General features: G+C 36.1%; 2 protein-coding genes across 2 annotated transcripts; both read right to left on the bottom strand.

Annotated features, from left to right (window-relative positions):
* Nucleotides 1-9,740: 9,740 nt before the first annotated feature.
* Nucleotides 9,741-11,019, bottom strand: LOC133332241 (phenoloxidase-activating factor 2-like). Its single transcript, XM_061540624.1, has 2 exons — nucleotides 10,687-11,019; nucleotides 9,741-10,619 (listed from the first exon to the last, which is right to left on the bottom strand). Exons 1-2 carry the CDS (start codon nucleotides 11,017-11,019, stop codon nucleotides 9,741-9,743), a joined length of 1,212 nt encoding a protein of 403 aa, XP_061396608.1.
* Nucleotides 11,020-16,022: 5,003 nt separating this feature from the next.
* LOC133332240 (transmembrane protease serine 9-like) lies at nucleotides 16,023-22,222 on the bottom strand (the record flags this gene model as incomplete). The annotated part of the gene is made up of 4 exons (XM_061540622.1): nucleotides 16,023-16,892; nucleotides 16,946-17,223; nucleotides 20,959-21,835; nucleotides 21,897-22,222. Coding segments are annotated over 4 exons (2,351 nt in total), but the record flags the coding sequence as incomplete, so codon positions are not given.
* Nucleotides 22,223-22,546: the final 324 nt, after the last annotated feature.

A 22,546-nucleotide genomic window follows, 5' to 3' on the forward strand; every position in this document is an offset into this window, starting at 1 on the left:
CTATAAATCAACAATGGTTTAAAAATTCTATGGAACCAAGGTTTTTTTAAATGCTTTTTAATATGCCACAGTAAGCGTGGACTATCAAAATACATATATAGGAGACTGGGGCACCTTCGGCACTTTTTGTTTAGAGCGCTATACCTCAGTATTTATTCGATAGATATAAAAACTTTATGGCTGATTATTGTCCTCCGATACTTGACTATAAAAAGTAGTATCAAAAACATATAATAAATTAGTATTAGTAAACATTTTTATAGTTTTGTAAAAAAGTCAAATTCGCCAAATGTGCCCCTACCCGGGGTAGCTTCGGCATTTGATGTGGCATATTCGTGACCATAGCCATAGCCTGGTAATTATTACTGCTATCAGTGTGGTTGAAATGCAGGTCTTCTAAATGTTCCCTTTTGTTAATATGCGACTCAAAGTTTGACTTTTAAGGCTATATCTTCTGGCGGCGGACGATGACATCTCAAGACCACACACACACCATCAGAAATAGTTTTTTTCCATTTCGCATTTTCGTCAATGGAAGCATGTTTGGTCTTATATATGTAATTTCGAACCATATTAAAAGATTATTTTTAAAGACAAACTCAAAAATATTTTTAAACCAGTAAGGAAAGTAGTAAAGTTGGACGGGGCCGACTATACGATACGCTTCACCACTTTGGGTATATTCAACATATGAATCCTAACAGACGTCGCATTTTTAAAGGACCAGCAAAATGAAATTGGATCCATAAACATGTCGTTCTGCAACCTATACTAATTTCTTTCATTTGGTCAGATAAAGAAGCTATATCTAAATCTGAACCGATTTCAGGAAATTTAACACACATCATTCCATACCTAATTCATTACGCTGTGCCATTTAACTTAATTCGGATGAAACTATATATGGGAGCTATATTTAAATCTGAACCGATTTTCATGAAACTTAGCACACATCATTCGAGGCCTAATTCATTACGCTGTCCCAATTTCGTGCAAATCGAACCATTTACCATTTACATAAATCGGACGAAAATATATTTAGGAGTTATATCTAAATCTGAACCGATTTTCACCAAACTCACCACACATCATTCTGTACTTTATACAGAACAATCTGCCAAATTTCGTGCAAATCGAATGATATATAGGGACTTTGGTGCACCATTTATGTAAAATCGGACGAAACTATATATGGGAGCTATATCTAAATCTGGACCGATTTTCACTAAACTTAGCACACATCATTTTAGAGTTAATTGAATACGATATGCTAAATTTCGTGCAAATCGAAAGATATATAGGGACTTTGGTGGACCATTTACATTAAATCGGACGAAAATATATATATGAGCCGATTTTCAGGAAACTTAACACACATCATTCTATACTTTATTCATTACGCTGTGCCAAATTTCGTGCAAATCGAAAAATATATAGGGACTTTGGTGCACCGTTTACATAAAATCGGACGAAACTATATATAGTAACTATATCTAAATCTGAACGGATTTTCATGAAACTCAGCACACATCATTCTAGGCCTAATTCATTACTCTGTGCCAAATGTCGTCCAAATCGAACCATATATAGGGACTTCGGAGTACCATTTACATTAAATCGGACGAACATATATATGGGAGCTATATCTAAATCTGAACCGATTTTTCCCAATTTCAATAGAGTTTGTCCTTGGGCCAAATAAGTGTCCTATGTCAAATTTCATCCAAATCAGATCATCAATGCGACCTTTGTTCACAAAAATACATGGACGGACAGACATGCGTAAATCGACTCAGAAAGTGATTCGATGCATATTCTCAAAAGGAACTATGGGTCTATCCCGTTCTCTATTCCATGTTACAGGCATATGCACAAATACATAACACCCTGTATCACAGTGTGGTGAAGGGTATAAAAAGGGTCCTTATCCGTGCCCTTTTTATACCCTTCACCACACTGTGATACAGGATGTTATGTATTTGTGCATATGCCTGTCGGCATGATAAGTTCCACAAAATATTCATCAAATGATCAAATGTCATCTCAAATATAATCAGCAATAGTTGCATGCAAATATATAAAGGTTTTTCTGCAGATTTACCTGCCAACAATACATCACGCCATAGCTCAAAAGCCAATGATGAATTGATTCTTCTAGATTCTTAATATACATGCCAAGGGCTTTAATCCCGCAAAATCTTATTGCACGGCGTTATCCTCGTTTTTATAGCCCCAACAGTACCCACAATTATTTATATATTAAGGATAGTCAAAGTCCCATCCCAATTTTCAACCAGAGGGTCGGTAGTTCGATATTTCTTTTCTCCTAGCAGCATTTTATGTTGGAGGTCATATAAAGTTCCGACCTGCCGAAATTAACGACTTTTTTACAAGTTTTTAAATACAAATTTTGAAAATACATAAATATCTTGGTTTCACAAAATAGTTTATATCATATTTAAGGCATCTCCAAAATTTAGCATAACTTCCAATTTAATTCAATTTATATATTAAAATATTAAAAAAAGATCCCCAACCAAACTGTCGACATAATCATAAATTTAAATAAAATATACATTATATGGATATAAGTTGACATCCCTCTAAGGATACGCCATTACAGAGGCTAACACACAAAAAATACAGACCGCCATTCATTCCAAAAAACAAAATAAAAATGACAGTTTACATTTACCGCCTCAAAGTGAAGACGTTGAAAAAAACAATTCACCCATACATACATGTGGAGACATAATACCCCTCAAAATCTACACATGTCTTTGGGATGTTATGCAAAACAAGAAACTAAAACCAACAAGAAAAATCCAACTGTACATCACATGTCCTGTCTGGCACTTTTTGGATTCTACACATTGGTCTCCCCCCTTTCCACTTAGTTGTTCCGCTCTTAATGTCATATATATTTATGATATTTTTAATGTTTCGCTTTTGTTTTTTTGCTGGAGTGTCCCCCTCAAGTATAACAACCAACAAAAGGGTCATTTGGCAAAAAAAAGGACACCCATGGAAGGCAAACGAGAGAAGTGAAATTTCTAGCTTGAGAGGTTTTAAATTTAGTGTTAAGTGTTGACGCTAATCAAGCATTTATCTTATTTTGGACATCTATTTGAGTGGGGTGAGTAGAGGGGTCACCACATGGCACTGACTATTGTCAACAATTTATTTGTTTGTTGTTTCACTTTTTGGAAAACCAAAGTCGTGTTTTTTTATTTTATTTGAATATTGTTTGGTATAAACGAGAAAACAAAAGCAATAATTTAGAATATAAAAATATTTCAGTGAAATTAATTTCCATGTAAATTTACTGTGAAATGGGAGCAACTGTCATATTAGTTATGCCTTAAACATTTATATTTATTACGGCAGGCTATATGAAATGATGTATGAATGTAGGTATTTATGGGTAATTTTGATTCGCAGTTTAAAAGTGTGAACCAAAATTTTGAATGAAATGTGTACAAAAAATGGAATATATCATTTCACGTTTGGGTACAGCATCCGTATAAAGATAACCCCAACATTCGGAGTTTTAAATATGTTTTTCAACCGAAGTTTCGTCTGGACCAAAAAATTCAAAATACCAACTATGCGTTACGACTTTTTCAATATGGGAGTTATGCCAGAAGATGCAATAAAATCCAATTTTTTTGGCAAATATATTTTTCAAACCAGTGAGCGGAGCAGTATACGGGGCCGATCATATGATACCCTACACAACTTCCACGAAAATCTAACTTTGTGTGTTTCTATATTCTGATCTTGGACAATTTTTGCCCTCTCTTGACCTTCACCGTGGGTTGTGTTGTTATTTTCGGCTTTCAATTATATCCTATAGATCGACTCAAAAAAAAAAAAAAGTTTTCGGTCCACTTTATGCCAATATTATTATCTAATCATCACCGAAAATTATAGGCGTTGTCCTTGACCATACCACATGGAAAATTTCAAAGCGATCAGCGCTATATTTTGGCCCTCTATGGTGGTAATGGGTTACTAAATAATATTTGAACACCTGAGCACCTGTAAGTATTTAAGTGTAACTCCCACATCCGAGTACATACGACAATGTTATTGGTATCAATTTGAAGACCAACCACTCCTCAGGGATATATTGTCAACTTCTCGGGTCCTACACAATTATGTTGTCAGGGTATTATAGCTTTGTGCAGCCCCAAAAAATCCTAAATCCTCAAAATTGTGCATTTTCGGTATAAATGTGTTTTACCTTACAAGAAAGCGGAATGCCAAATTAAGACGGTAGTTTTATATGGGGGCTTTCTCCGAACCCTGACCGAAATTGATAATTTTCTGCAGTATATCGTCAAGCTTCAAAATCCCGCAATGCGAAATAAATAAATAAAATTACTTTTGTGGGAATAGGTGTTTAAAACTTTAAAATTCCGATAATGACGCGGTAATTTATCAAACTACAGTCAATTCGATAGGGATTTATTCTACCCAATGATAATCCAAATTATTAAATCGGGGCCAATTCGGATGGAAAAACTGTCCAAAGCCCTCAAAATGTCGAATAATTGCTGGTGCCGCCCTATGGGGGCTAACTTGAAACATATTGATAATTTTTCGTAGGCAAACTCTCTACCCAATGAGAATTCAAATTATCACCCCACTGTGGTACAGGGTGTTATGTCTTTGTGTCTTTGTTTTTTTTATTTGAAATCGGTTTAGATTTAGATATAGCTCTCATATGTAGTTCCATACGATTTTCAGTTAATGATTCACCAAAGCTGCAAAATATTGACCATTTGCACAAAATTTAGCACAACGTACTGAAGTTGGTATAATCTGCTGTGTGGAATTGTGGATGTGTGGATTTCGCTGAAATCGGTTTAGATTTAGATATAACTCCCATATATAGTTTCGTCCGATTTTCAGTTTTTGGTCCACCAAAGCTACAAAATATTGCCCAATGGAACAACATTTTTCACAACGTACTGAAGGTGTAGAAAGTTTAGCTGAAATCGCTTCAGATTTTTATATAAGTCTGATTTTAAGTAAATGGTACACCAAAGTCACAATGTTAGTCCGTTTGCCACAAAATTTTGCATGAGGTACTGATGTTCGTATAGCCTAACGTGTGTCTAGTTTTGTTGAAATCGGTTTCGATTTAGATATAGCTATATACATATTTTCGTCCAGCAAATATTGAGTGCAGCAAAACCCAATAATATGGCCGAAAGACACACATTTTGACGTAATTGTGTTCTTTAGATAAGCAGATATAGCCCAAATATACTTTAGATCGACTTCATGTTAGTTGAGCTCCAAATAATCAACGGATATCAAACTGAAATTTTCTATAAATCGATTTATATCGTTTAATCCCATTGTAAACAAACGACCATATATATGTCCAAATAAAAAAAATCAGTCTAGGTTGCAGAATGACATGTTTATGGATTGATCTAATTCGGTTCACATTGATGCGATTTTTACGCATCTTTTTGTTCATCTAATTTCGTGTTAATGTTTCTTCAAAAATGCGAAGTCTGTTAGTTTGCATCTGCCGAATATACCCAAATTGGTGAATGGTATCATATAGTCGGCCCCACCCGACTTTACTACTTTACTTACTGGTTTTGTTTGAGCTTCTGATGGGCTAATTTTTTTTTATTCCTACAGCTCTATTTGGGGTTCTATCTTTCTTATTTCTATTTATTACGGTTATATAATAAATTAAAATTTTTTGCAATTTTGTTTACAAAAAAATTTTGTGGATATGATTGAGACAGCACTGAAAAATGTTGTGGGAGATTTAAAGTACAAAAATATTAGCCCTCGTATACACACTTTATAGATCTCAATTAGCAGGTTGCCATGTATTTAACATCCATCCAGATTTTCCGGCAGGTGAACAATTATACGAAACTTCACCATGTCCGCAAAAACAAAACCACTTGCCAATTGTAAAACAAGTCCCAGAACTGGTCAGCGCAGTAATAAACCCTCATACACCGAAAATAAAATTTTCGTCACCCCGACCAACTAACTAATGACCAAAGAAACGTGATGGTGTTAATTCGCAAAGACTATGAAATTTATATGACAATGCTTATTAACATCATCGAACGGTGGTCAGATGAAGAAAACAAAAAAGAAACATCAAAATAATAATATAATAATAATACTGATATTTTTGGTAGTGAGATTTGACAGACAATGAGAATACAAAATAATAATAAAAATCCAATTATAGTCAATTCGGTTGAGTCAATTTATGCATGTCCGTCCGTCTATTTGGTCCAAAGACGAACCCTGTTTAAATTGAGAAAAATCGGTTCAGATTTAGATACAGCTCCCATATACATTTGGATATATCTCACATATATATTTTCGTTTTGATTTGTACGAAATTTGGCATAGTGTACTGAATTAAGTCTAGAATGATGTGTGTTAAGTTTCGTGAAAATCGGTTCAGATTGAGATAAAGCTCCTATATATTTGTTTTCTCCGATGTTAATATGGCGTATATGCACAAAATGTGCTAATATTAGTTTAGATATAGCTTCTATTAATATTTTCATCAGATTTTATTGGTTAGTATTAATAATTATACCCTACACAACTACGTTGTCAGGGTATTATAGCTTTGTGCAGCCCCAAGAGTTTGTAACACCGCGAAATATTGGTCCTAGACCTTTATGTATACCGATCGTCATATCTCGACTAGCTGAGTCGATCTAGACATGCGTGTCCGTCTATCCATTATAATTCTTAAACACGATACAAGCCACAGTTATAGACCAATCTTCACGAAATTTTGCATGTAGGATGGGTTCTGGCCAATGAAGACCCCTATTGTTTTTGGTGGAGATCGCTTAATATTTAGGGGATGAAATGGACCAACTACTAAATTTTTGTCGGTTTTTCTGGTCGCTCCAGAGCCCGCAATTATAGCTCAAACATGGCGAAATTTTACATGGAGAAGGGGATCGGGCCAAAGAATAAGCATGCCTGTTTTGATAAAGATCGGTCAATATTTAGCGGGTCAAATGGACCCTGACTTTTGTGTGAAAAATTACAAAATTTGTATTATATAGCGTATATATTTACTTCTGAAGGACATAGACCCGAGAAGTTGATAATATATCGAAGAGGAGAGGTTGGCCTTTAAATTGATACCAATTATATTGTCGTATGTACTCGGATGGGGGAGTTACACGTACATATCTTCAGGTGCTTACGTATTCAGATATTATTTAGTAAACCATAACCACACTGGAGTGCGGAAATATAGAGCTGATTGCTTTGATAGGTTCCATGAGGTTCCAGTTATGGTCAAGGTCAACGCCTATAATTTTCGGCGATGATGAGATAATAATTTTGGGATGAAGTGGACCGAAAACTTAATTTTTTGTGTTTTTCGAGTCGATCTATAGTCCACAATTTAAAGCCGAACATCACAACACAACCCACGGTGAAGGGAATCTGGACAAGTAATTAGAAGGGCTGTACTGAATATATGTAATATTTGTTGACCTCTAGTGTTCATAGTGTTCATGTTCAGTATATAGAACCAAAGAAAGTTAGATTTTCATCGAAGTTGTGTAGGGTATCATATGGTCGGCCCCGTCCGACTATACTGCTCCGCTCACTGGTTTTTGATACGTATATGTGTTATTCAATGAGGACCCAAAATACAAAATTACAGCGAAGGTGGTCGAAAACGTATCCAAAATACCCGTTATTGGGGGTTATTTCGGAACTTAGCTCAATAGTAATATTTTTTGGCACGGGGATGTGATATACCATGAGTACCCAAAATACCTAAATACAAGCAATTCGCTCCAAAATACCGAATATTTTGGGTACCGTTACGTTAGGGCTACACAAAAACCTGAACCGAAATATCCCATTTGAAATACCAAACATCTTAGTAGTACTAGCAATGTTTGTGCAAAATTACAGAGATTTATCTTAAATATTGCGATTTCTATCGTGATTTCAACATACGGACATGCGCAACGCAACATGAATATTATTCTGACCAAGAATATAAATACTTTATGGAGGCCCCCGGTGAATATTTCGAGGTGTTGGAAATGAAAATTTTTAATTTCCGAATATTGTGGGGTACCGTTATATGGGGGCTACAAAAGAAAGTGGTTTGATATATGCCATTTTCAATACCAAATATCCTATGAACAGTATATATGAATGCGCACATTTCATATATACTGTTGTGTGCTATATATCGATATATTAGAGCAGAAGTGACTCTACGTGTATCCATTGTTTCCTATATTAGTGGGTCTATATTGTTTCCTTCTGTATATTGCAAACATATGCAAATATACATTAAACTCTGTACCATAGAATGGTGCAGGGTACAAATCGTAATTTTTATACCCTTCACCACACTGTGGTACAGGGTATTATGTCTTTGTGCATATGTTTGTAACAGGCAAAAGGAAACGAGATAGGCACATGGTTCCTTTTGAGAATATGCATAGAATCACTTTCTGAGTCGATTTACGCATGTCCGTCTGTCCGTCCGTCTGTCCGTCCATGTATTTTTGTGAACAAAGTACAGGTCGCATTTTTGATCCGATTTGGATGAAATTTGGCATAGGTCACTTATTTGGCCCAAGGACGAACCCTATTGAAATTGGGAAAAATCGGTTCAGATTTAGATATAGCTCCCATATATATTTTCACCCGATATAGGCACCAAAGTACCTATATATCATTCGATTTGCACGAAATTTGGCATAGCGTACTGAATGAGGTCCAAAATGATGTGTGCTGAGTTTCGTGAAAATCGGGTCAGATTTAGATATAGCTCCCATATATATTTTCGCCCGATATAGGCACCAAAGTACCTATATATCATTCGATTTGCACGAAATTTGGCATAGTGTACTGAATTAGGTCCATAATGGTGTGTGCTGGGTTTCGTGAAAATCGGTTCAGATTTAGATATAGCTCCCATATATATTTTCGTCCGATTTAAGGTAAACGTGGCACCAAAGTACCTATATATCTTTCGATTTCCACGAAATTTGGCATAGCGTACTGAATTAGGTATAGAATGATGTGTGTTAAGTTTCCTGAAAATCGGTTCAGATTTAGATATAGCTCCCATATATATTTTCGTCCGATTTAATTTAAATGGTGCACCAAAGTCCCTATATATCTTTCGATTTGCACGAAAGTTGGCACATCGTAATCAATTAGGAATATAATGGTGTGTGTTAAGTTTCCTGAAAATCGGTCCAGATTTAGATATAGCTCCCATATATATTTTCATCCGATTTAATCTGAATGGTGCACCAATGTCCCTATATATCTTTCGATTTGCACCAAAGTTGGCACAGCGTAATGAATTAGTTATAGAATGGTGTGTGTTAAGTTTCCTGAAAATCGGTTCAGATTTAGATATAGCTCCTATATATATTTTCGTCCGATTTAATGTAAATGGTCTACCAAAGTCCCTATATATCTTTCGATTTGCACGAAATTTGGCACTGCGTTATGGATGAGGTCTGGAATGATGTGTGTTAAGTTTCCTGAAATCGTTGAAATCGGTTCAGATTTAGATATAGCTTCTATTTCATCTGTTGAATATGCTCAAAGTGGTGAAGGGTATCATATAGTCGGCCCCGTCCGACTTTACTACTTTCCTTACTGGTTAATATAAAATTATTGTATTGTTTTGCTAATATAGTCTTTATTATTCAATTTCATTCTCCCATTACTTATGGTGTAAAATCTTCATAGGAAATACCTTTAGCAGAGAGTTTCTCTGAAATCCAAGAACGTAAATGCGGGACATTTGCATAAACACCAGGAATATTTTCCTGACCACACTCGATACCCCATGCCACAATGCCGGCCTGATAAAACCGACCTGTTGTACCAGGCAATGGACATACCAAAGGTGATCCTCCATCACCTTTGCAGGTGTCTTTTCCCTTCTCACCGCCCGCACAAATAAAACTTTCATGCAGTTCATAACGCAATCCAAGACGAGTCTGCCGTAAATTCTCTTCACATTGGTCATGCGGAACAATGGGTAAATCAATTTTCTTTAATATCGTCTGATATTGGCCTTCTCTATTGAAGTTATCTTTACCCCAACCGGTGGCATAGCAACGTTGATTATCGACATTTATATTTGATTCTGGTAGGCAGATGGGTCGAATATTTTCCTGCCATTCGAAGGGTTCATTGAGAATCAGTAAAGCCACATCATTGTGTCCGGCACCTTTGTGGAATTGTTCATGTCGGATTATTTCATGTACCCTCCTATCGACATGTGGTAAAATTTCATTTTCGCTCTTAGTATCCCATTCACCGGCACGGACAATGAGCTCGTTAGGCTCAATTTTGATGACACAATGGGCACCGGTCAAGACTACATTTTTGGCTATCAGTGAACCACCACAGACATACATAAATGCAATTTCCCCATTAACATCCATGCTGCGTACGATGGCCACCATCCAAGGGAATTCTGCGAATTCGGCTTCATTATCGTAAGCGCCGGTAATTTTGAAACCAACGCCGATTTCGTTGCGCCAACCACAACCTTGGTGTACTATGGGCGGTTTGGGAGATACTACGGGAACCGTTGTCTAAAAAAAAAAACAAATATATATTTCTATAATTTAAAGCATATTAAGAAAAAATTTTAAGCATTACCTTTCTGCTTTGATCACAGCATATTTGATCGTAGGTACACACCGCATCATCAAGTCGAAAATCAATCACACCCACACCATGTTTACTTACGACACCATCCAGGCACAGATGTCGTGGAACACATTCTTTGTCAAGTCCACAAGCTTTATAGGATTTTTTCACTACGTTAGGTGATTCTGTCACTATTGTACCCGATGCTGGGGTAGTTGAATTCGGTTTACTTTTAAATATACTTTCTATTAATTCGAGTGGTATCACCTTGCCTGCCTGACCATGAACTGGGCAAAGAAGAAACATTAAGCCCAACCACACAATTGTCACTTTGGGCCGCATACTTCCAATGCTGTTGTGTAAACAAATTGAAAAAGTGGAATTGACTTCTTATTTATAGCTGATCTATACGCCGGCAGATGATACGATTAATACAGACAATCTGACCGCTCAACAAACAGTGTGGGAGTTTTCTACTGATAACGACGCTGACACACAAGACCGTTTTTGGAAATACCGGCCAGGGGTGACGCGTAAGGCTATACATTTCGTTCGAACAAGCTATTAATATGCTTATGAATATAGCGAGTTCTATAAACATTTACATTTTGACATTTAGGCATTATTATTAACATAGAAATTTATATTGGCCCAGTGATCACTAACCAGCATAACTTGAAAAATTAGTGTTATGTGATAAGTTAATTTTAGCACGGAGTTCTATGGGAAATGTAGATCAGCCGTGAACAATCCAAAATGCCAAATGGCATGCTATTCAGTTTGCCACATTGTTTCAGAACGAACTCATAAAACTGGGCCCCAAACACACAACACTTAACGTCATATCACGAATAGCAGAATCAATCTATTCATGTGTGTAAAACATTTGTTAACATATTATTAAAACAATCGTCACGAAATTACGCATTTAATTCCGGTTCTGATCAAAGAAGATTAATATTGGTATACCCTTCACCACACTGTTGTACAGGGTATTATGTCTTTGTGCATATCTTTGTAACAGATAGACCCTCACTTTCTTAGTCGATTTATGCATGTTCGCCCGTCCGTCTGTAGATGTTAAATTGTAAACAAAGTACAGATTGCATTTATAATCAGATTTGGATGAAATTTGTCACAGCTCATTTATTTGGCCCAAGGATGAACCCTATTTAATCGGTTCAGATTTAGATATAGCTCCCATATATATTTTCGTCCGATTTTAGGTAAATTGTGCACTAAAGTCCTTATATATCTTTCGATTTGCACGAAATTTCGTATAGTCTACTAAATTAAGTCTAGAATGATGTGTGCTATGTTTCGTAAAAATCGGTTAAGATTTAGATATAGCCCCCATATATAGCTTCGCCCGATTTTAGGTAAATAATGCATATCTTCCCAATCTATCGATTTGCACGAAATTTGGTATATATATGTTTTCGTCCGATTTTATGTAAATGGTGCACTAAAGTCCTTATATATCTTACGATTTCCACGAAATTTGGTATAGCCTACTAAATTAAATCTAGAATGATGTGTACTAAGTTTCGTGAAAATCGGTTCAGATTTAGATATAGCTCCAATATATATTATCGTCCGATTTTATGAAAATGGGGCACTAAAATCCTTATATATCTTTCGATTTGCACGAATTTTAGTATAGCGTACTGAATTAAGACTAGATTGATGTGTTTTAAGTTTCCTTGAAATCGGTCAGATTTATATATAGCTCGCACACATTTTCGTCCGAATTAATGTAACCGGTGTTCCGAAGTCCCTATATGTCTTTCGATTTGCAACAAGTTTGGCATAGCGTACTGAATTAAGTCTAGAATGATATGTGCTGTCCTATTTTATGTTATGTTATTTAATGTTCCCTTAGGAGAAACACTGGCATGAAATTGTTAGAATACATAGAATATACCCAAAGTGGCCCAGTCCGACTTTACTACTTTCCTTACTGGTTTTTAATAATGATCGCTAATTATTTAAGGAATGACATAGACAAACAATTATATTTTTTGCAAATTTTTGGTCGCTCTAGAGGGCAAAACGGACCAGAACATTAAGGAAAAACGGACCTGATCAAGAATTAACCATGTCTCTTTTCAAGATAATCTGTCAATACATAGTGGGTGAAATGAACCCAGACTATTGTGTGAATGAATGAAAAACTGAATTCACTTCGGGGAAACATGATAAACTATAGATCCGCAGAAATTTAAAGTTCAGTGGTAGTTGTGTAGGGTATCATATTGTCAACCCCGTCACTTTTTTGTTGTAGAACATGTTGTTATAAATCTGTCTCAATATTTTGAGAGAAAATGAAACATGCAATCAGTTATGTTTTGCCAGCTTCTTAAACTGCTCTTTAAGCGCAGGTTCGATCAATTGCAGTGTCCAGTATTAAATATTTTAGGTCAAGCATAAATATTTAACAAAAAACATACGTTTTTTAACTCAGCTAAATTTGCATTATATGGGTACCAGATCTTGCAGATATTTAAGAAAAAAAAAATAATAAAAAAATGTTTGTTCACAAAATTTAAATTTTATTTGTTAATATATTATTACACATACAATTCGTATCATCTCCAAACCGACTTCATATCAATTCTAAACCGACCCTTTAATTGTGTCCTCGGCCTTCAGGCTTTACATTCTCCTTCCCAGCTCAGATTCAATACGGTCCTAAGCTCTGCGCTTGTCTGCTTCCCTTGAGTGTGTCATAAATTCTTTCAACGCCATCGGTACAGAGACCGAACAATTTAATACAACTTTTTATAGAGACCAAACGGCCCTCTGTAATTAGTGATAAAATTCAAAGAAAGAGACCTACCGGTACTCTTAACGTTTAATTCCAACTTGGGAGGAAACGGTCCTCTGTATTTTTTGACAAAATAAAAAAAGAGAACTATCAGCACTCTTGACGGTTAAGTCCAACTTGAGACCAAACGGCCCTCTGTAATCAGTTGTTAAATCCAAAAAATGATTTATACTATATTTCTAATGATTAATACTATATTTGAGACACAGCGCCCCTCTGTTAATTCTCACAATAATTCCAATAAGGAGACATGTCGGCACTCCTAATGATTAATACTATATTTAAGACCCAACGGCTCTCGCAATACATCCAAAATTAAGGAAGCGAGGTAGTGTCGTATATTTGAAAAAAATCAGTAAGGAAAGTAGTAAAGTCGGACTGGGCCGACTATATGATACCCTTCATCACTTTGGGTATATTCTACATATGTAGAATATATCTGAACCGATTTCCGGGAAACTTGCCAGAGACTAATTTATATTACATCAGTACGTTGTATAAATCGGCCTAGCTATAGATCTTTTCACGAAGTTTAGCAACATCATTCAAAACTTAATTCAGTACGCTATGACAAATTTCGTGAAAATCGAATGATTTTTAGAGATTTTGGTGAACCAATTACCTAAAATCAGATGAAAATATATATGGGAGCTATATCTAAATCTGAACCGATTTTCACGAAACTTTGCACACATTATTATAGACGCAATTCAGTACGGTATGCCAAATTTCGTACAAATCGAAAGATATATAGGGTCTTTGCACCAATTACCTTAATTCGGATAAAAATATATATGGGAGCTATATCTAAATCTGAACCGATTGTCACGAAACTTTGTACACATCATTCTAGTATTAATTCAGTACGCTATGTCAAATTTCGTGCAAATCGAAGGATATATAGAGACTTTGGGGCACCATTTACATAAAATCGGACGAAAATATATGTGGGAGCTATATCTAAATCTGAACCAATTTTCAGGAAACTTAACACACATCATTCTAGACTTAGTTCAGTACGCTATGCCAAATTTTGTGCTGATCGAAAGATATTTAGGGACATTGGCGTACCATTTAACTTAAATCGTCCGAAAATATATATGGGAGCTATATCTAAATCTGGACCGATTTCCAGGAAACTTAACACACATCATTCTAGACATAATTCATTACGCTACGCCAAATTTCGTGCAAATCGAACTATATATAGGGGCATTGGTACACCATTTACATTAAATCGGAGGAAAATATATATGGGAGCTATATCTAAATCTGGACCGATTTTTCCCAATTTCAATAGGGTTCGTCTTTGGGCCAAATAAGTGACCTATGCCAAATTTCATCCAAATCGGACCATAAATGCGACCTGTACTCTGTTGATAAAAATACATGGACAGACGGACGGACGGACAGACGGACATGGGTAAATCGACTCAGAAAGTGATTTTATGCATATTCTACATATATATATATATAGATATATATAGATATAGCTCTGATATATTTTTCCGTCCGATTTAATGTAGATGGTGTGCCATAGCCCCTATATATCTTTCGATTTGATGAATTAAGTCTAGTGTGGTGTGTGCAAAGTTTCGGTTCAGATTTAGACTCCGATATATATTTTCTTCCGATTTTATATAAATTGTGCACTAAAGACCCTAAGTTTGTCCGATTGCCATACAATTTTGTACAATGAACTGTAGTTAATATAGATTAGTCTCTGGTAGATCTCGTTGAAATCGGTTCAGATTTAGATATAGCTTCTACATATATATTTTCGTCCGATTTTACACAAAATTTACACAACATTTTGCAAAACGTACTGAATTTAGTATAACCTACAAGTTAGATATAAATTCTGCACCAAATTCCCCAAGTGGGTCAGATTGGCACACAATTTTGCACAACGTACTGAAGATACTATAACATAACGTGTGTCAAGTTTTGTTGAAATAGGTTCATATTAAGATCAACGGGTGTCCGATTGATATTTGTCTTAAGTTGATTTACATAATGTTGTCCCATTGTAAGAAGCAACCCTATATCTGACATGTTTATGGATCCAATTTAATTTTGCTGTTCCTTAAAAACTGCGACGTATGTTAGGATTCATCTGTTGATTATACCCTAAGTGGTGAAGGGTATCATATTGTCGGCCCCGTCCAACTTTACTACTTTTCTTACTGATTTAGTGTGGAGATGTATGTGGTGATGCAGTTATGAGAACCTAAAATACCAAATGACAGGCAATTTTAATGAAAAACATGTCCAAAATGGGGGCTACCCTTAAACATCGGTCAATATTAAAAATTTTCAGTACGAAAGTGTGCTATACTGAAACTCGATATAATATTGAAAGTTGTTGGTTCGAAAATGTGCCATACAATGAGAATCCATGCCAAATTACTGCCATTACTACCAATCTATGGGGTACAAGTAGTAATTATTTAAAATAAATTATTGGTATATTTCTATAAAACATTTTTATTATCATACAGTTCCATTCTCACATTACTTATGGTGTAAAATCTTCATACGAAATACCTTTAGTGGAGAGTTTCTCCAAAATCCAAGAACGTAAATGCGGGACATTTGCATAAACACCAGGAATATTTTCGTGGCCACACTCGATACCCCATGCCACAATGCCAACCTGATAAAACCGACCTGTTGTACCAGGAAATGGACATACCAACGGTGATCCTCCATCACCCTGGCAGGTGTCTTTTCCCTTCTCACCGCCCGCGCAAATAAAACTTTCATGCAGTTCATAACGCAATCCAAGACGAGTCTGTCGTAAATTCTCTTCACATTGGTCATGCGGAACAATGGGTAAATCAATTTTCTTTAATATCGTCTGATATTGACCTTCTCTATTGAAGTTATCTTTACCCCAACCGGTGGCATAGCAACGTTGATTATCAACATTTATATTTGATTCTGGTAGACAGATGGGTCGAATATTTTCCTGCCATTCGAAGGGTTCATTGAGAATCAGTAAAGCCACATCATTGTGTGCGGCACCTTTGTGGAATTGTTCATGTCGGATTATTTCATATACCCTCCTATCGACATGTGGCAAAATTTCATTTGCGTTCTTAGTATCCCATTCACCGGCACGGACAATGAGCTCGTTAGGCTCAATTTTGATGACACAATGAGCACCGGTCAAGACCACATTTTTGGCTATCAGTGAACCACCACAGGCATACATTTCCCCATTAACATCCATGATGCGTAGGATGGCCACCATCCAAGGGAATTCTGCGAATTCGGCTTCATTATCGTAAGCGCCGGTAATTTTGAAACCAACGCCGATTTCGTTGCGCCAACCACAACCTTGGTGTACTATGGGCGGTTTGGGAGATACTACGGGAACCGTTGTCTAAAAAAAAAACAAATATATATTTCTATAATTTGAAGCAATTTGAGCATTACCTTTCTGCTTTGATCACAGCATATTTGATCGTATGTACACACCGCATCATCAGGTCGAAGATTAATCACACCCACACCATGTTTACTTACGACACCATCCAGGCACAGATGTCGTGGAACACATTCTTTATCAAGTCCACAAGGTTTATAGGATTTTTTCACTACGTTGGGTGATTCCGTCACTATTGTACCCGATGCTGGGGTAGTTGTATTCGGTTTAGTTTTAAATATACTTTCTATTAATTCGTGTATTTTCACACTGTCTACCTGACCATGAACTGAGCAAAGAATAAACATTAAACCCAACCACACAAATGTCACTTTGAACCGCATACTTCCAATGCTGTTGTGTAAACAAATTGAAAAAGTGGAATTGACTTCTTATTTATAGCTGATCTATACACCGGCAGATGATACGATTAATACAGACAATCTGACCGCTCAACAAACAGTGTGGGAGTTTTTTTGTATCTACTGATAACGACGCTGTCATACAAGACCGGCCAGGGGTGACGCGTAAGGCTATACATTTTGTTCGAATAAGCTATTAACATGCTAATATATAGCGAGTTCTATAAACATTTACATTTTGACATTTAGGCATTATTATTAACACAGAAATTTATATTGGTCCAGTGATGACTAACTAGCATAACTTGAAAAATTAGTGTTCCGCGTTACGTTAATTTTTAGCACGGAGGTCTATGGGAAATGTAGATAAGCCGTGAACAATCCAAAATGCCAAATGACATGCTATTCAGTTTGCTACCAACCACATTGTTTCAGAACGGATTCTTAAAATTGGGCCTCAAACACACCACACTTATTATCATATCACGAATAGCAGAATCGATCTAGTCAAGTGTGTTAAACATTTGTTAACATAGTATTAAAGCAATCGTCACGAAATTTCGCATTTCATTCCAGGTTCTGATCAAAGAAGACAAATATGGTTATAGCCTTCACCACACTGTTGTACAGGGTATTATGTCTTTGTGCATATGTTTGTAACAGGCAAAAGGAAACGAGATAGACACATGGTTCCTTTTGGGAATATGCATAGAATCATTTTCTAAGTCGATTTATATATGTCCGTCCGTCTGTCTGTCCATGTTAAATTGTAAACAAAGTACAGGTCACATTTATGATCCGAATTGGACGAAATTTGCCATATGTCACTTATTTGGCCCAAGCACGAACCCTATTGACATTGGGAGAAATCGGTTCAGATTTAGATATAGCTCCCATACATATTTTCGTCCGATTTAAGGTAATGGGTGCACCAAAGTCCCTAAATATCCTTCGATTTGCACGAAATTTGGCATAGCGTACTAAACTAAGTCTACAACGATGTGTGTTAAATTTCGTGAAAATCGGTTCAGAGTTAGATATAGCTCCCATATATATTTTCGTCCGATTTTAGGTATATAGCGCACCAAAGTTCCTATATATCATTCAATGTGCACGAAATTTAGCATATCGTACTGAATTGAGTTTAAAATTATGAGTGTTAAGTGTCGTGAAAATCGGTTCAGATTTAGATATAGCTCCACGAAATTTGGCATAGTGTACTTAAAAAAGTCTAGAACGATGTGTGTTAAATTTCGTGAAAATCGGTTCAGATGTAGATATAGCTCCCATATATATTTTCGTCCGATTTAATGTAAATGGTGTACCAAAGTTCCTATATATCTTTCGATTTGAACTAAATTTGGCAGAAAGACTGAATTGAGACTAGACTCATGTGTGCTAAGTTTCTTGAAAATCGGTCCAGATATATATATATATATATATATCATATATATTTTCGTCCGATTTAAGGTAAATGGTGCACCAAAGTCCCTATATATCTATTTTGATTTGCACGAAATTTGGTACAGCGTAAGGAATTAGATCAAGAATGATGTGTGTTAAATTTCGTGAAAATCGGTTCAGATTTAGATATAGCCCCTATATATTATCGTCCGATTTAATGTAAATGGTGTACCATAATCCCTATATATCTTTCGATTTGCATGAAATTCTGAACTCTATGAGTTCTGAATTAGGTCCAGAATGCTGTTTGCAAAGTTTCGGTTTAGATTTAGTTATAGCTCCCATATATATTATCGTCCGATTTGGGGTAAATGGTGTACCAAAGTCCCTATATATCTTTTGATTTGCACAAAATTTACATGAGCTACTGAATTAACTCTGGAAATATGTGTGTTAAGTTTCGTTCCTATATATCTTTCGATTTTCACGAAATTTTGCATGGGGTACTGAATTAAGTCTAGAAATATGTGTGTTAATTTTCCTGAAAATCGATTCAGATTTAGATACAGCTCCCATATATATTATCGTCCGATTCAATGTAGATCATAGTTTTTATATATCTTTCGATGTGCTGAATTAAGTCTAGTGGGTGTGTGCAAAGTTTCGGTTCAGATTAAGGCTCCTATATATATTTTCTTCCGCTTTTATGTAAATAGTGCACTAAAGACCAAAAGTTTGTCCGATTGTCATACAGTTTTGTACAATGAACTGTAGTTAATATAAATTAGTCTGTGGCAAGTCTCGATGAAATCGTTTCAGATTTAGATATAGTTTCTACATATATATTTTCGTCCGATTTTACACAAAATTGACACAACATTTTGCAAAACGTACTGAAGTTAGTATAACCTAGAAGTTAGCTATAAATTCTGCACTAAACTCCCCAGGTGGGTCCGATTGGCACAAAATTTTGCACAACGTACTGAAGATACTATAGCATAACGTGTGGCAAGTTTTGTTGAAATAGGTTCATATTAAGATCAACGGGTGTTCGATTGATATTTGTCTTAAGTTGATGTACATAATGTTGTCCCATCTGACAAAATGAACAATTTAGTATAGGTTGCAGAATGACATGTTTATGGATCCAATTTAATTTTACTGGTCCTTCAAAAATGCGACGTATGTTAGGATTCATCTGTTGAATATACCCTAAGTGGTGAAGGGTATCATATTGTCGGCCCCGTCCAATTTTACTACTTTCCTTATTGGTTTAGTGTGGAGATGTATGTGGTGATACAGTTACGAGAACCTAAAATACCAATTGACAGGCAATTTTAATTAATAACATGTCCAAAATCCCCATATTTGGGGATACCATAGTGTGTGCTATACTGAAACTCGCGTCAATATTGAAAGTGTTTGGTAGGAAGATGTGCCATACAATGAGAACCCATAATACCAAATTGTGGCCAATGCGGTTGGAAAACCTGTCAAAATCCTCAAAATACCGAGTTTTGGGGGTACCGTTATATGGATCAACTTTGGTCAATATTAATAATTTTTGATACGGACATATGGGATACCACGCGAACCCAAAATGCCAAATTACTGCCAATTCGGTTCGAAAACGTGTACAAAATCATCAAAATACCGAATTTTAAAGGTGCCGTTATGTGGCGGCTGATCAAGAATATGAATGCATTTATTTCGAGGTGTTGGAAATAGAATGACATTCCACCTTCTGGTGGGAGTTATAAAAACGTGTTCAAATGCTTTTAAATTCCGAATATTTTGGGGACTACCCTAGAAAGTGATCCGATGTATGCGATTTTCATTACAAAATATCCTATGAATAGTGGAAATGTATGCTTATTTTAAAGCTGTACTTAGAATGTTTTGAGCTATATCTCGATTTCAACAGACGGATCTTTATTGCTAATTCTGCATCGATTTTTTTTTTTGATCAAGAATACATATACTTTATGGGATCTCAGATGAATATTTCGAGGTGTTGTAAACAATTTTATTGCATCGGATAAAAAAAACCATCTGATGTATTATAGCAGAAGTGTGTCTTAAACGTTAGATATGTGCCTATATTGTTTCCTTCGGTATGTTACAAACATATGCAAATATATATTTAACAATGTACCCTAGTTTGGTGCGGGGTATAAGTCGTTATTAGTTAAAATAAATTAATTGCATTTTTCTATAAAATATGTTTATTATCATAAAATTCCAGTCTCCCCTTACTTATGGTGTAAAATCTTCATACGAAATACCTTTAGCGTTGAGTTTCTCTAAAATCCAAGAACGTAAATGCGGGACATTTGCATAAACACCAGGAATATTTTCCTGACCACAATCGATACCCCATGCCACAATGCCGACCTGATAAAACCGACCAGCTGTGCCAGACACAGGACATACCAACGGTGATCCCCCATCACCCTTGCAGGTGTCTTTTCCCTTCTCACCACCCGCACAAATAAAACTTTCATGCAGATCAAAACGCAAGCCAAGACGAGTCTGCCGTAACATCTCTTCACATTGGTCATGCGGAACAATGGGTAAATCAATTTTCTTTAATATCGTCTGATATTGACCTTCACTATTGAATTTATCTTTACCCCAACCGGTGGCGTAGCAACGTTGATTATCAAAATGTATATTTGATTCTGGTAGACAGATGGGTCGAATATTTTCCTGCCATTCGAAGGGTTCGTTGAGAATCAGTAAAGCTACATCATTGTATACGGCACCTTTGTGGAATTGTTCATGTCGGATTATTTCATGTACCCTCCTATCGACATGTGGTAAAATTTCATTTTCGCTTTTAGTATCCCATTCACCGGCCCGGACAATGAGCTCGTTAGGCTCACGATTGATGAGGCAATGGGCGCCGGTCAAGACTACGTTTTTGGCTATCAGTGATCCACCACAGGCATACATATATGCAATTTCCCCATTAACATCCATGCTGCGTACGATGGCCACCATCCAAGGGAATTCTGCGAATTCAGTTTCATTGTCGCGGGCGCCGGAAATTTTGTAACCAACACCGTTTTCGTTGCGCCAACCACAACCTTGGTGTACTACGGGCGGTGTGGGAGCTACTACGGGAACCGTTGTCTAAAAAACAAATACTTTTTTTATAATATAAAACGTATTAAGAAAAAATATTGAGCATTACCTTTCTACTTAGATCGCAGCATAATTCATTGTATGAACATACCGCACGATCAACTCGAATATCAATCATACCCACACCATTGTTATTTACGACACCATCCAGGCACAGATGTCGTGGAACACATTCTTTATCAAGTCCACAAGTTTTATAGGATTTTTTCACTACGTCGGGTGATTCCGTCACTTTTGTACCCGAATCTGGGGTTGTTGTATTCGGTTTGGTTTTAAATGTGTTATTAATTAAATCGTTTAAAGATATTCCAGTCTCTGGTTTAGTTTTAAATGTATCATTTATTAAGTCGTTTAACGACACTCCCTGACCATGAACTGGGCAAAGAAGAAACATTAAACCTAACCACACAATTGTCACTTTGGGCCGCATACTTCCAATGCTGTTGTGTAAACAAATTGAAAAAGTGAAATTCTCTTCTTATTTATAGCTGATCTATACGCCGGTATGTGATATGATTAATACAGACAATCTGACCGCTCAACAAACAATGTGGGATTTTACGCTGCTGATAACGATGTTGTGCTGATTTTCTCAAGCTGAACTGGCCAGCTTATCAACAAAGCAAATGGCTATTAAGAAATATATAAATAGGAACATTTATTGCATTTTGTGGGCAGCCGGCAATTTTTTAATTGAGA

This window comes from Musca vetustissima, unplaced genomic scaffold (assembly GCF_032173495.1).
Source record: "Musca vetustissima isolate MV318-11 ecotype Yass unplaced genomic scaffold, APGP_CSIRO_Mvet_v1 utg36145, whole genome shotgun sequence".
NCBI classification, from domain to species: Eukaryota; Metazoa; Arthropoda; class Insecta; order Diptera; family Muscidae; genus Musca; species Musca vetustissima.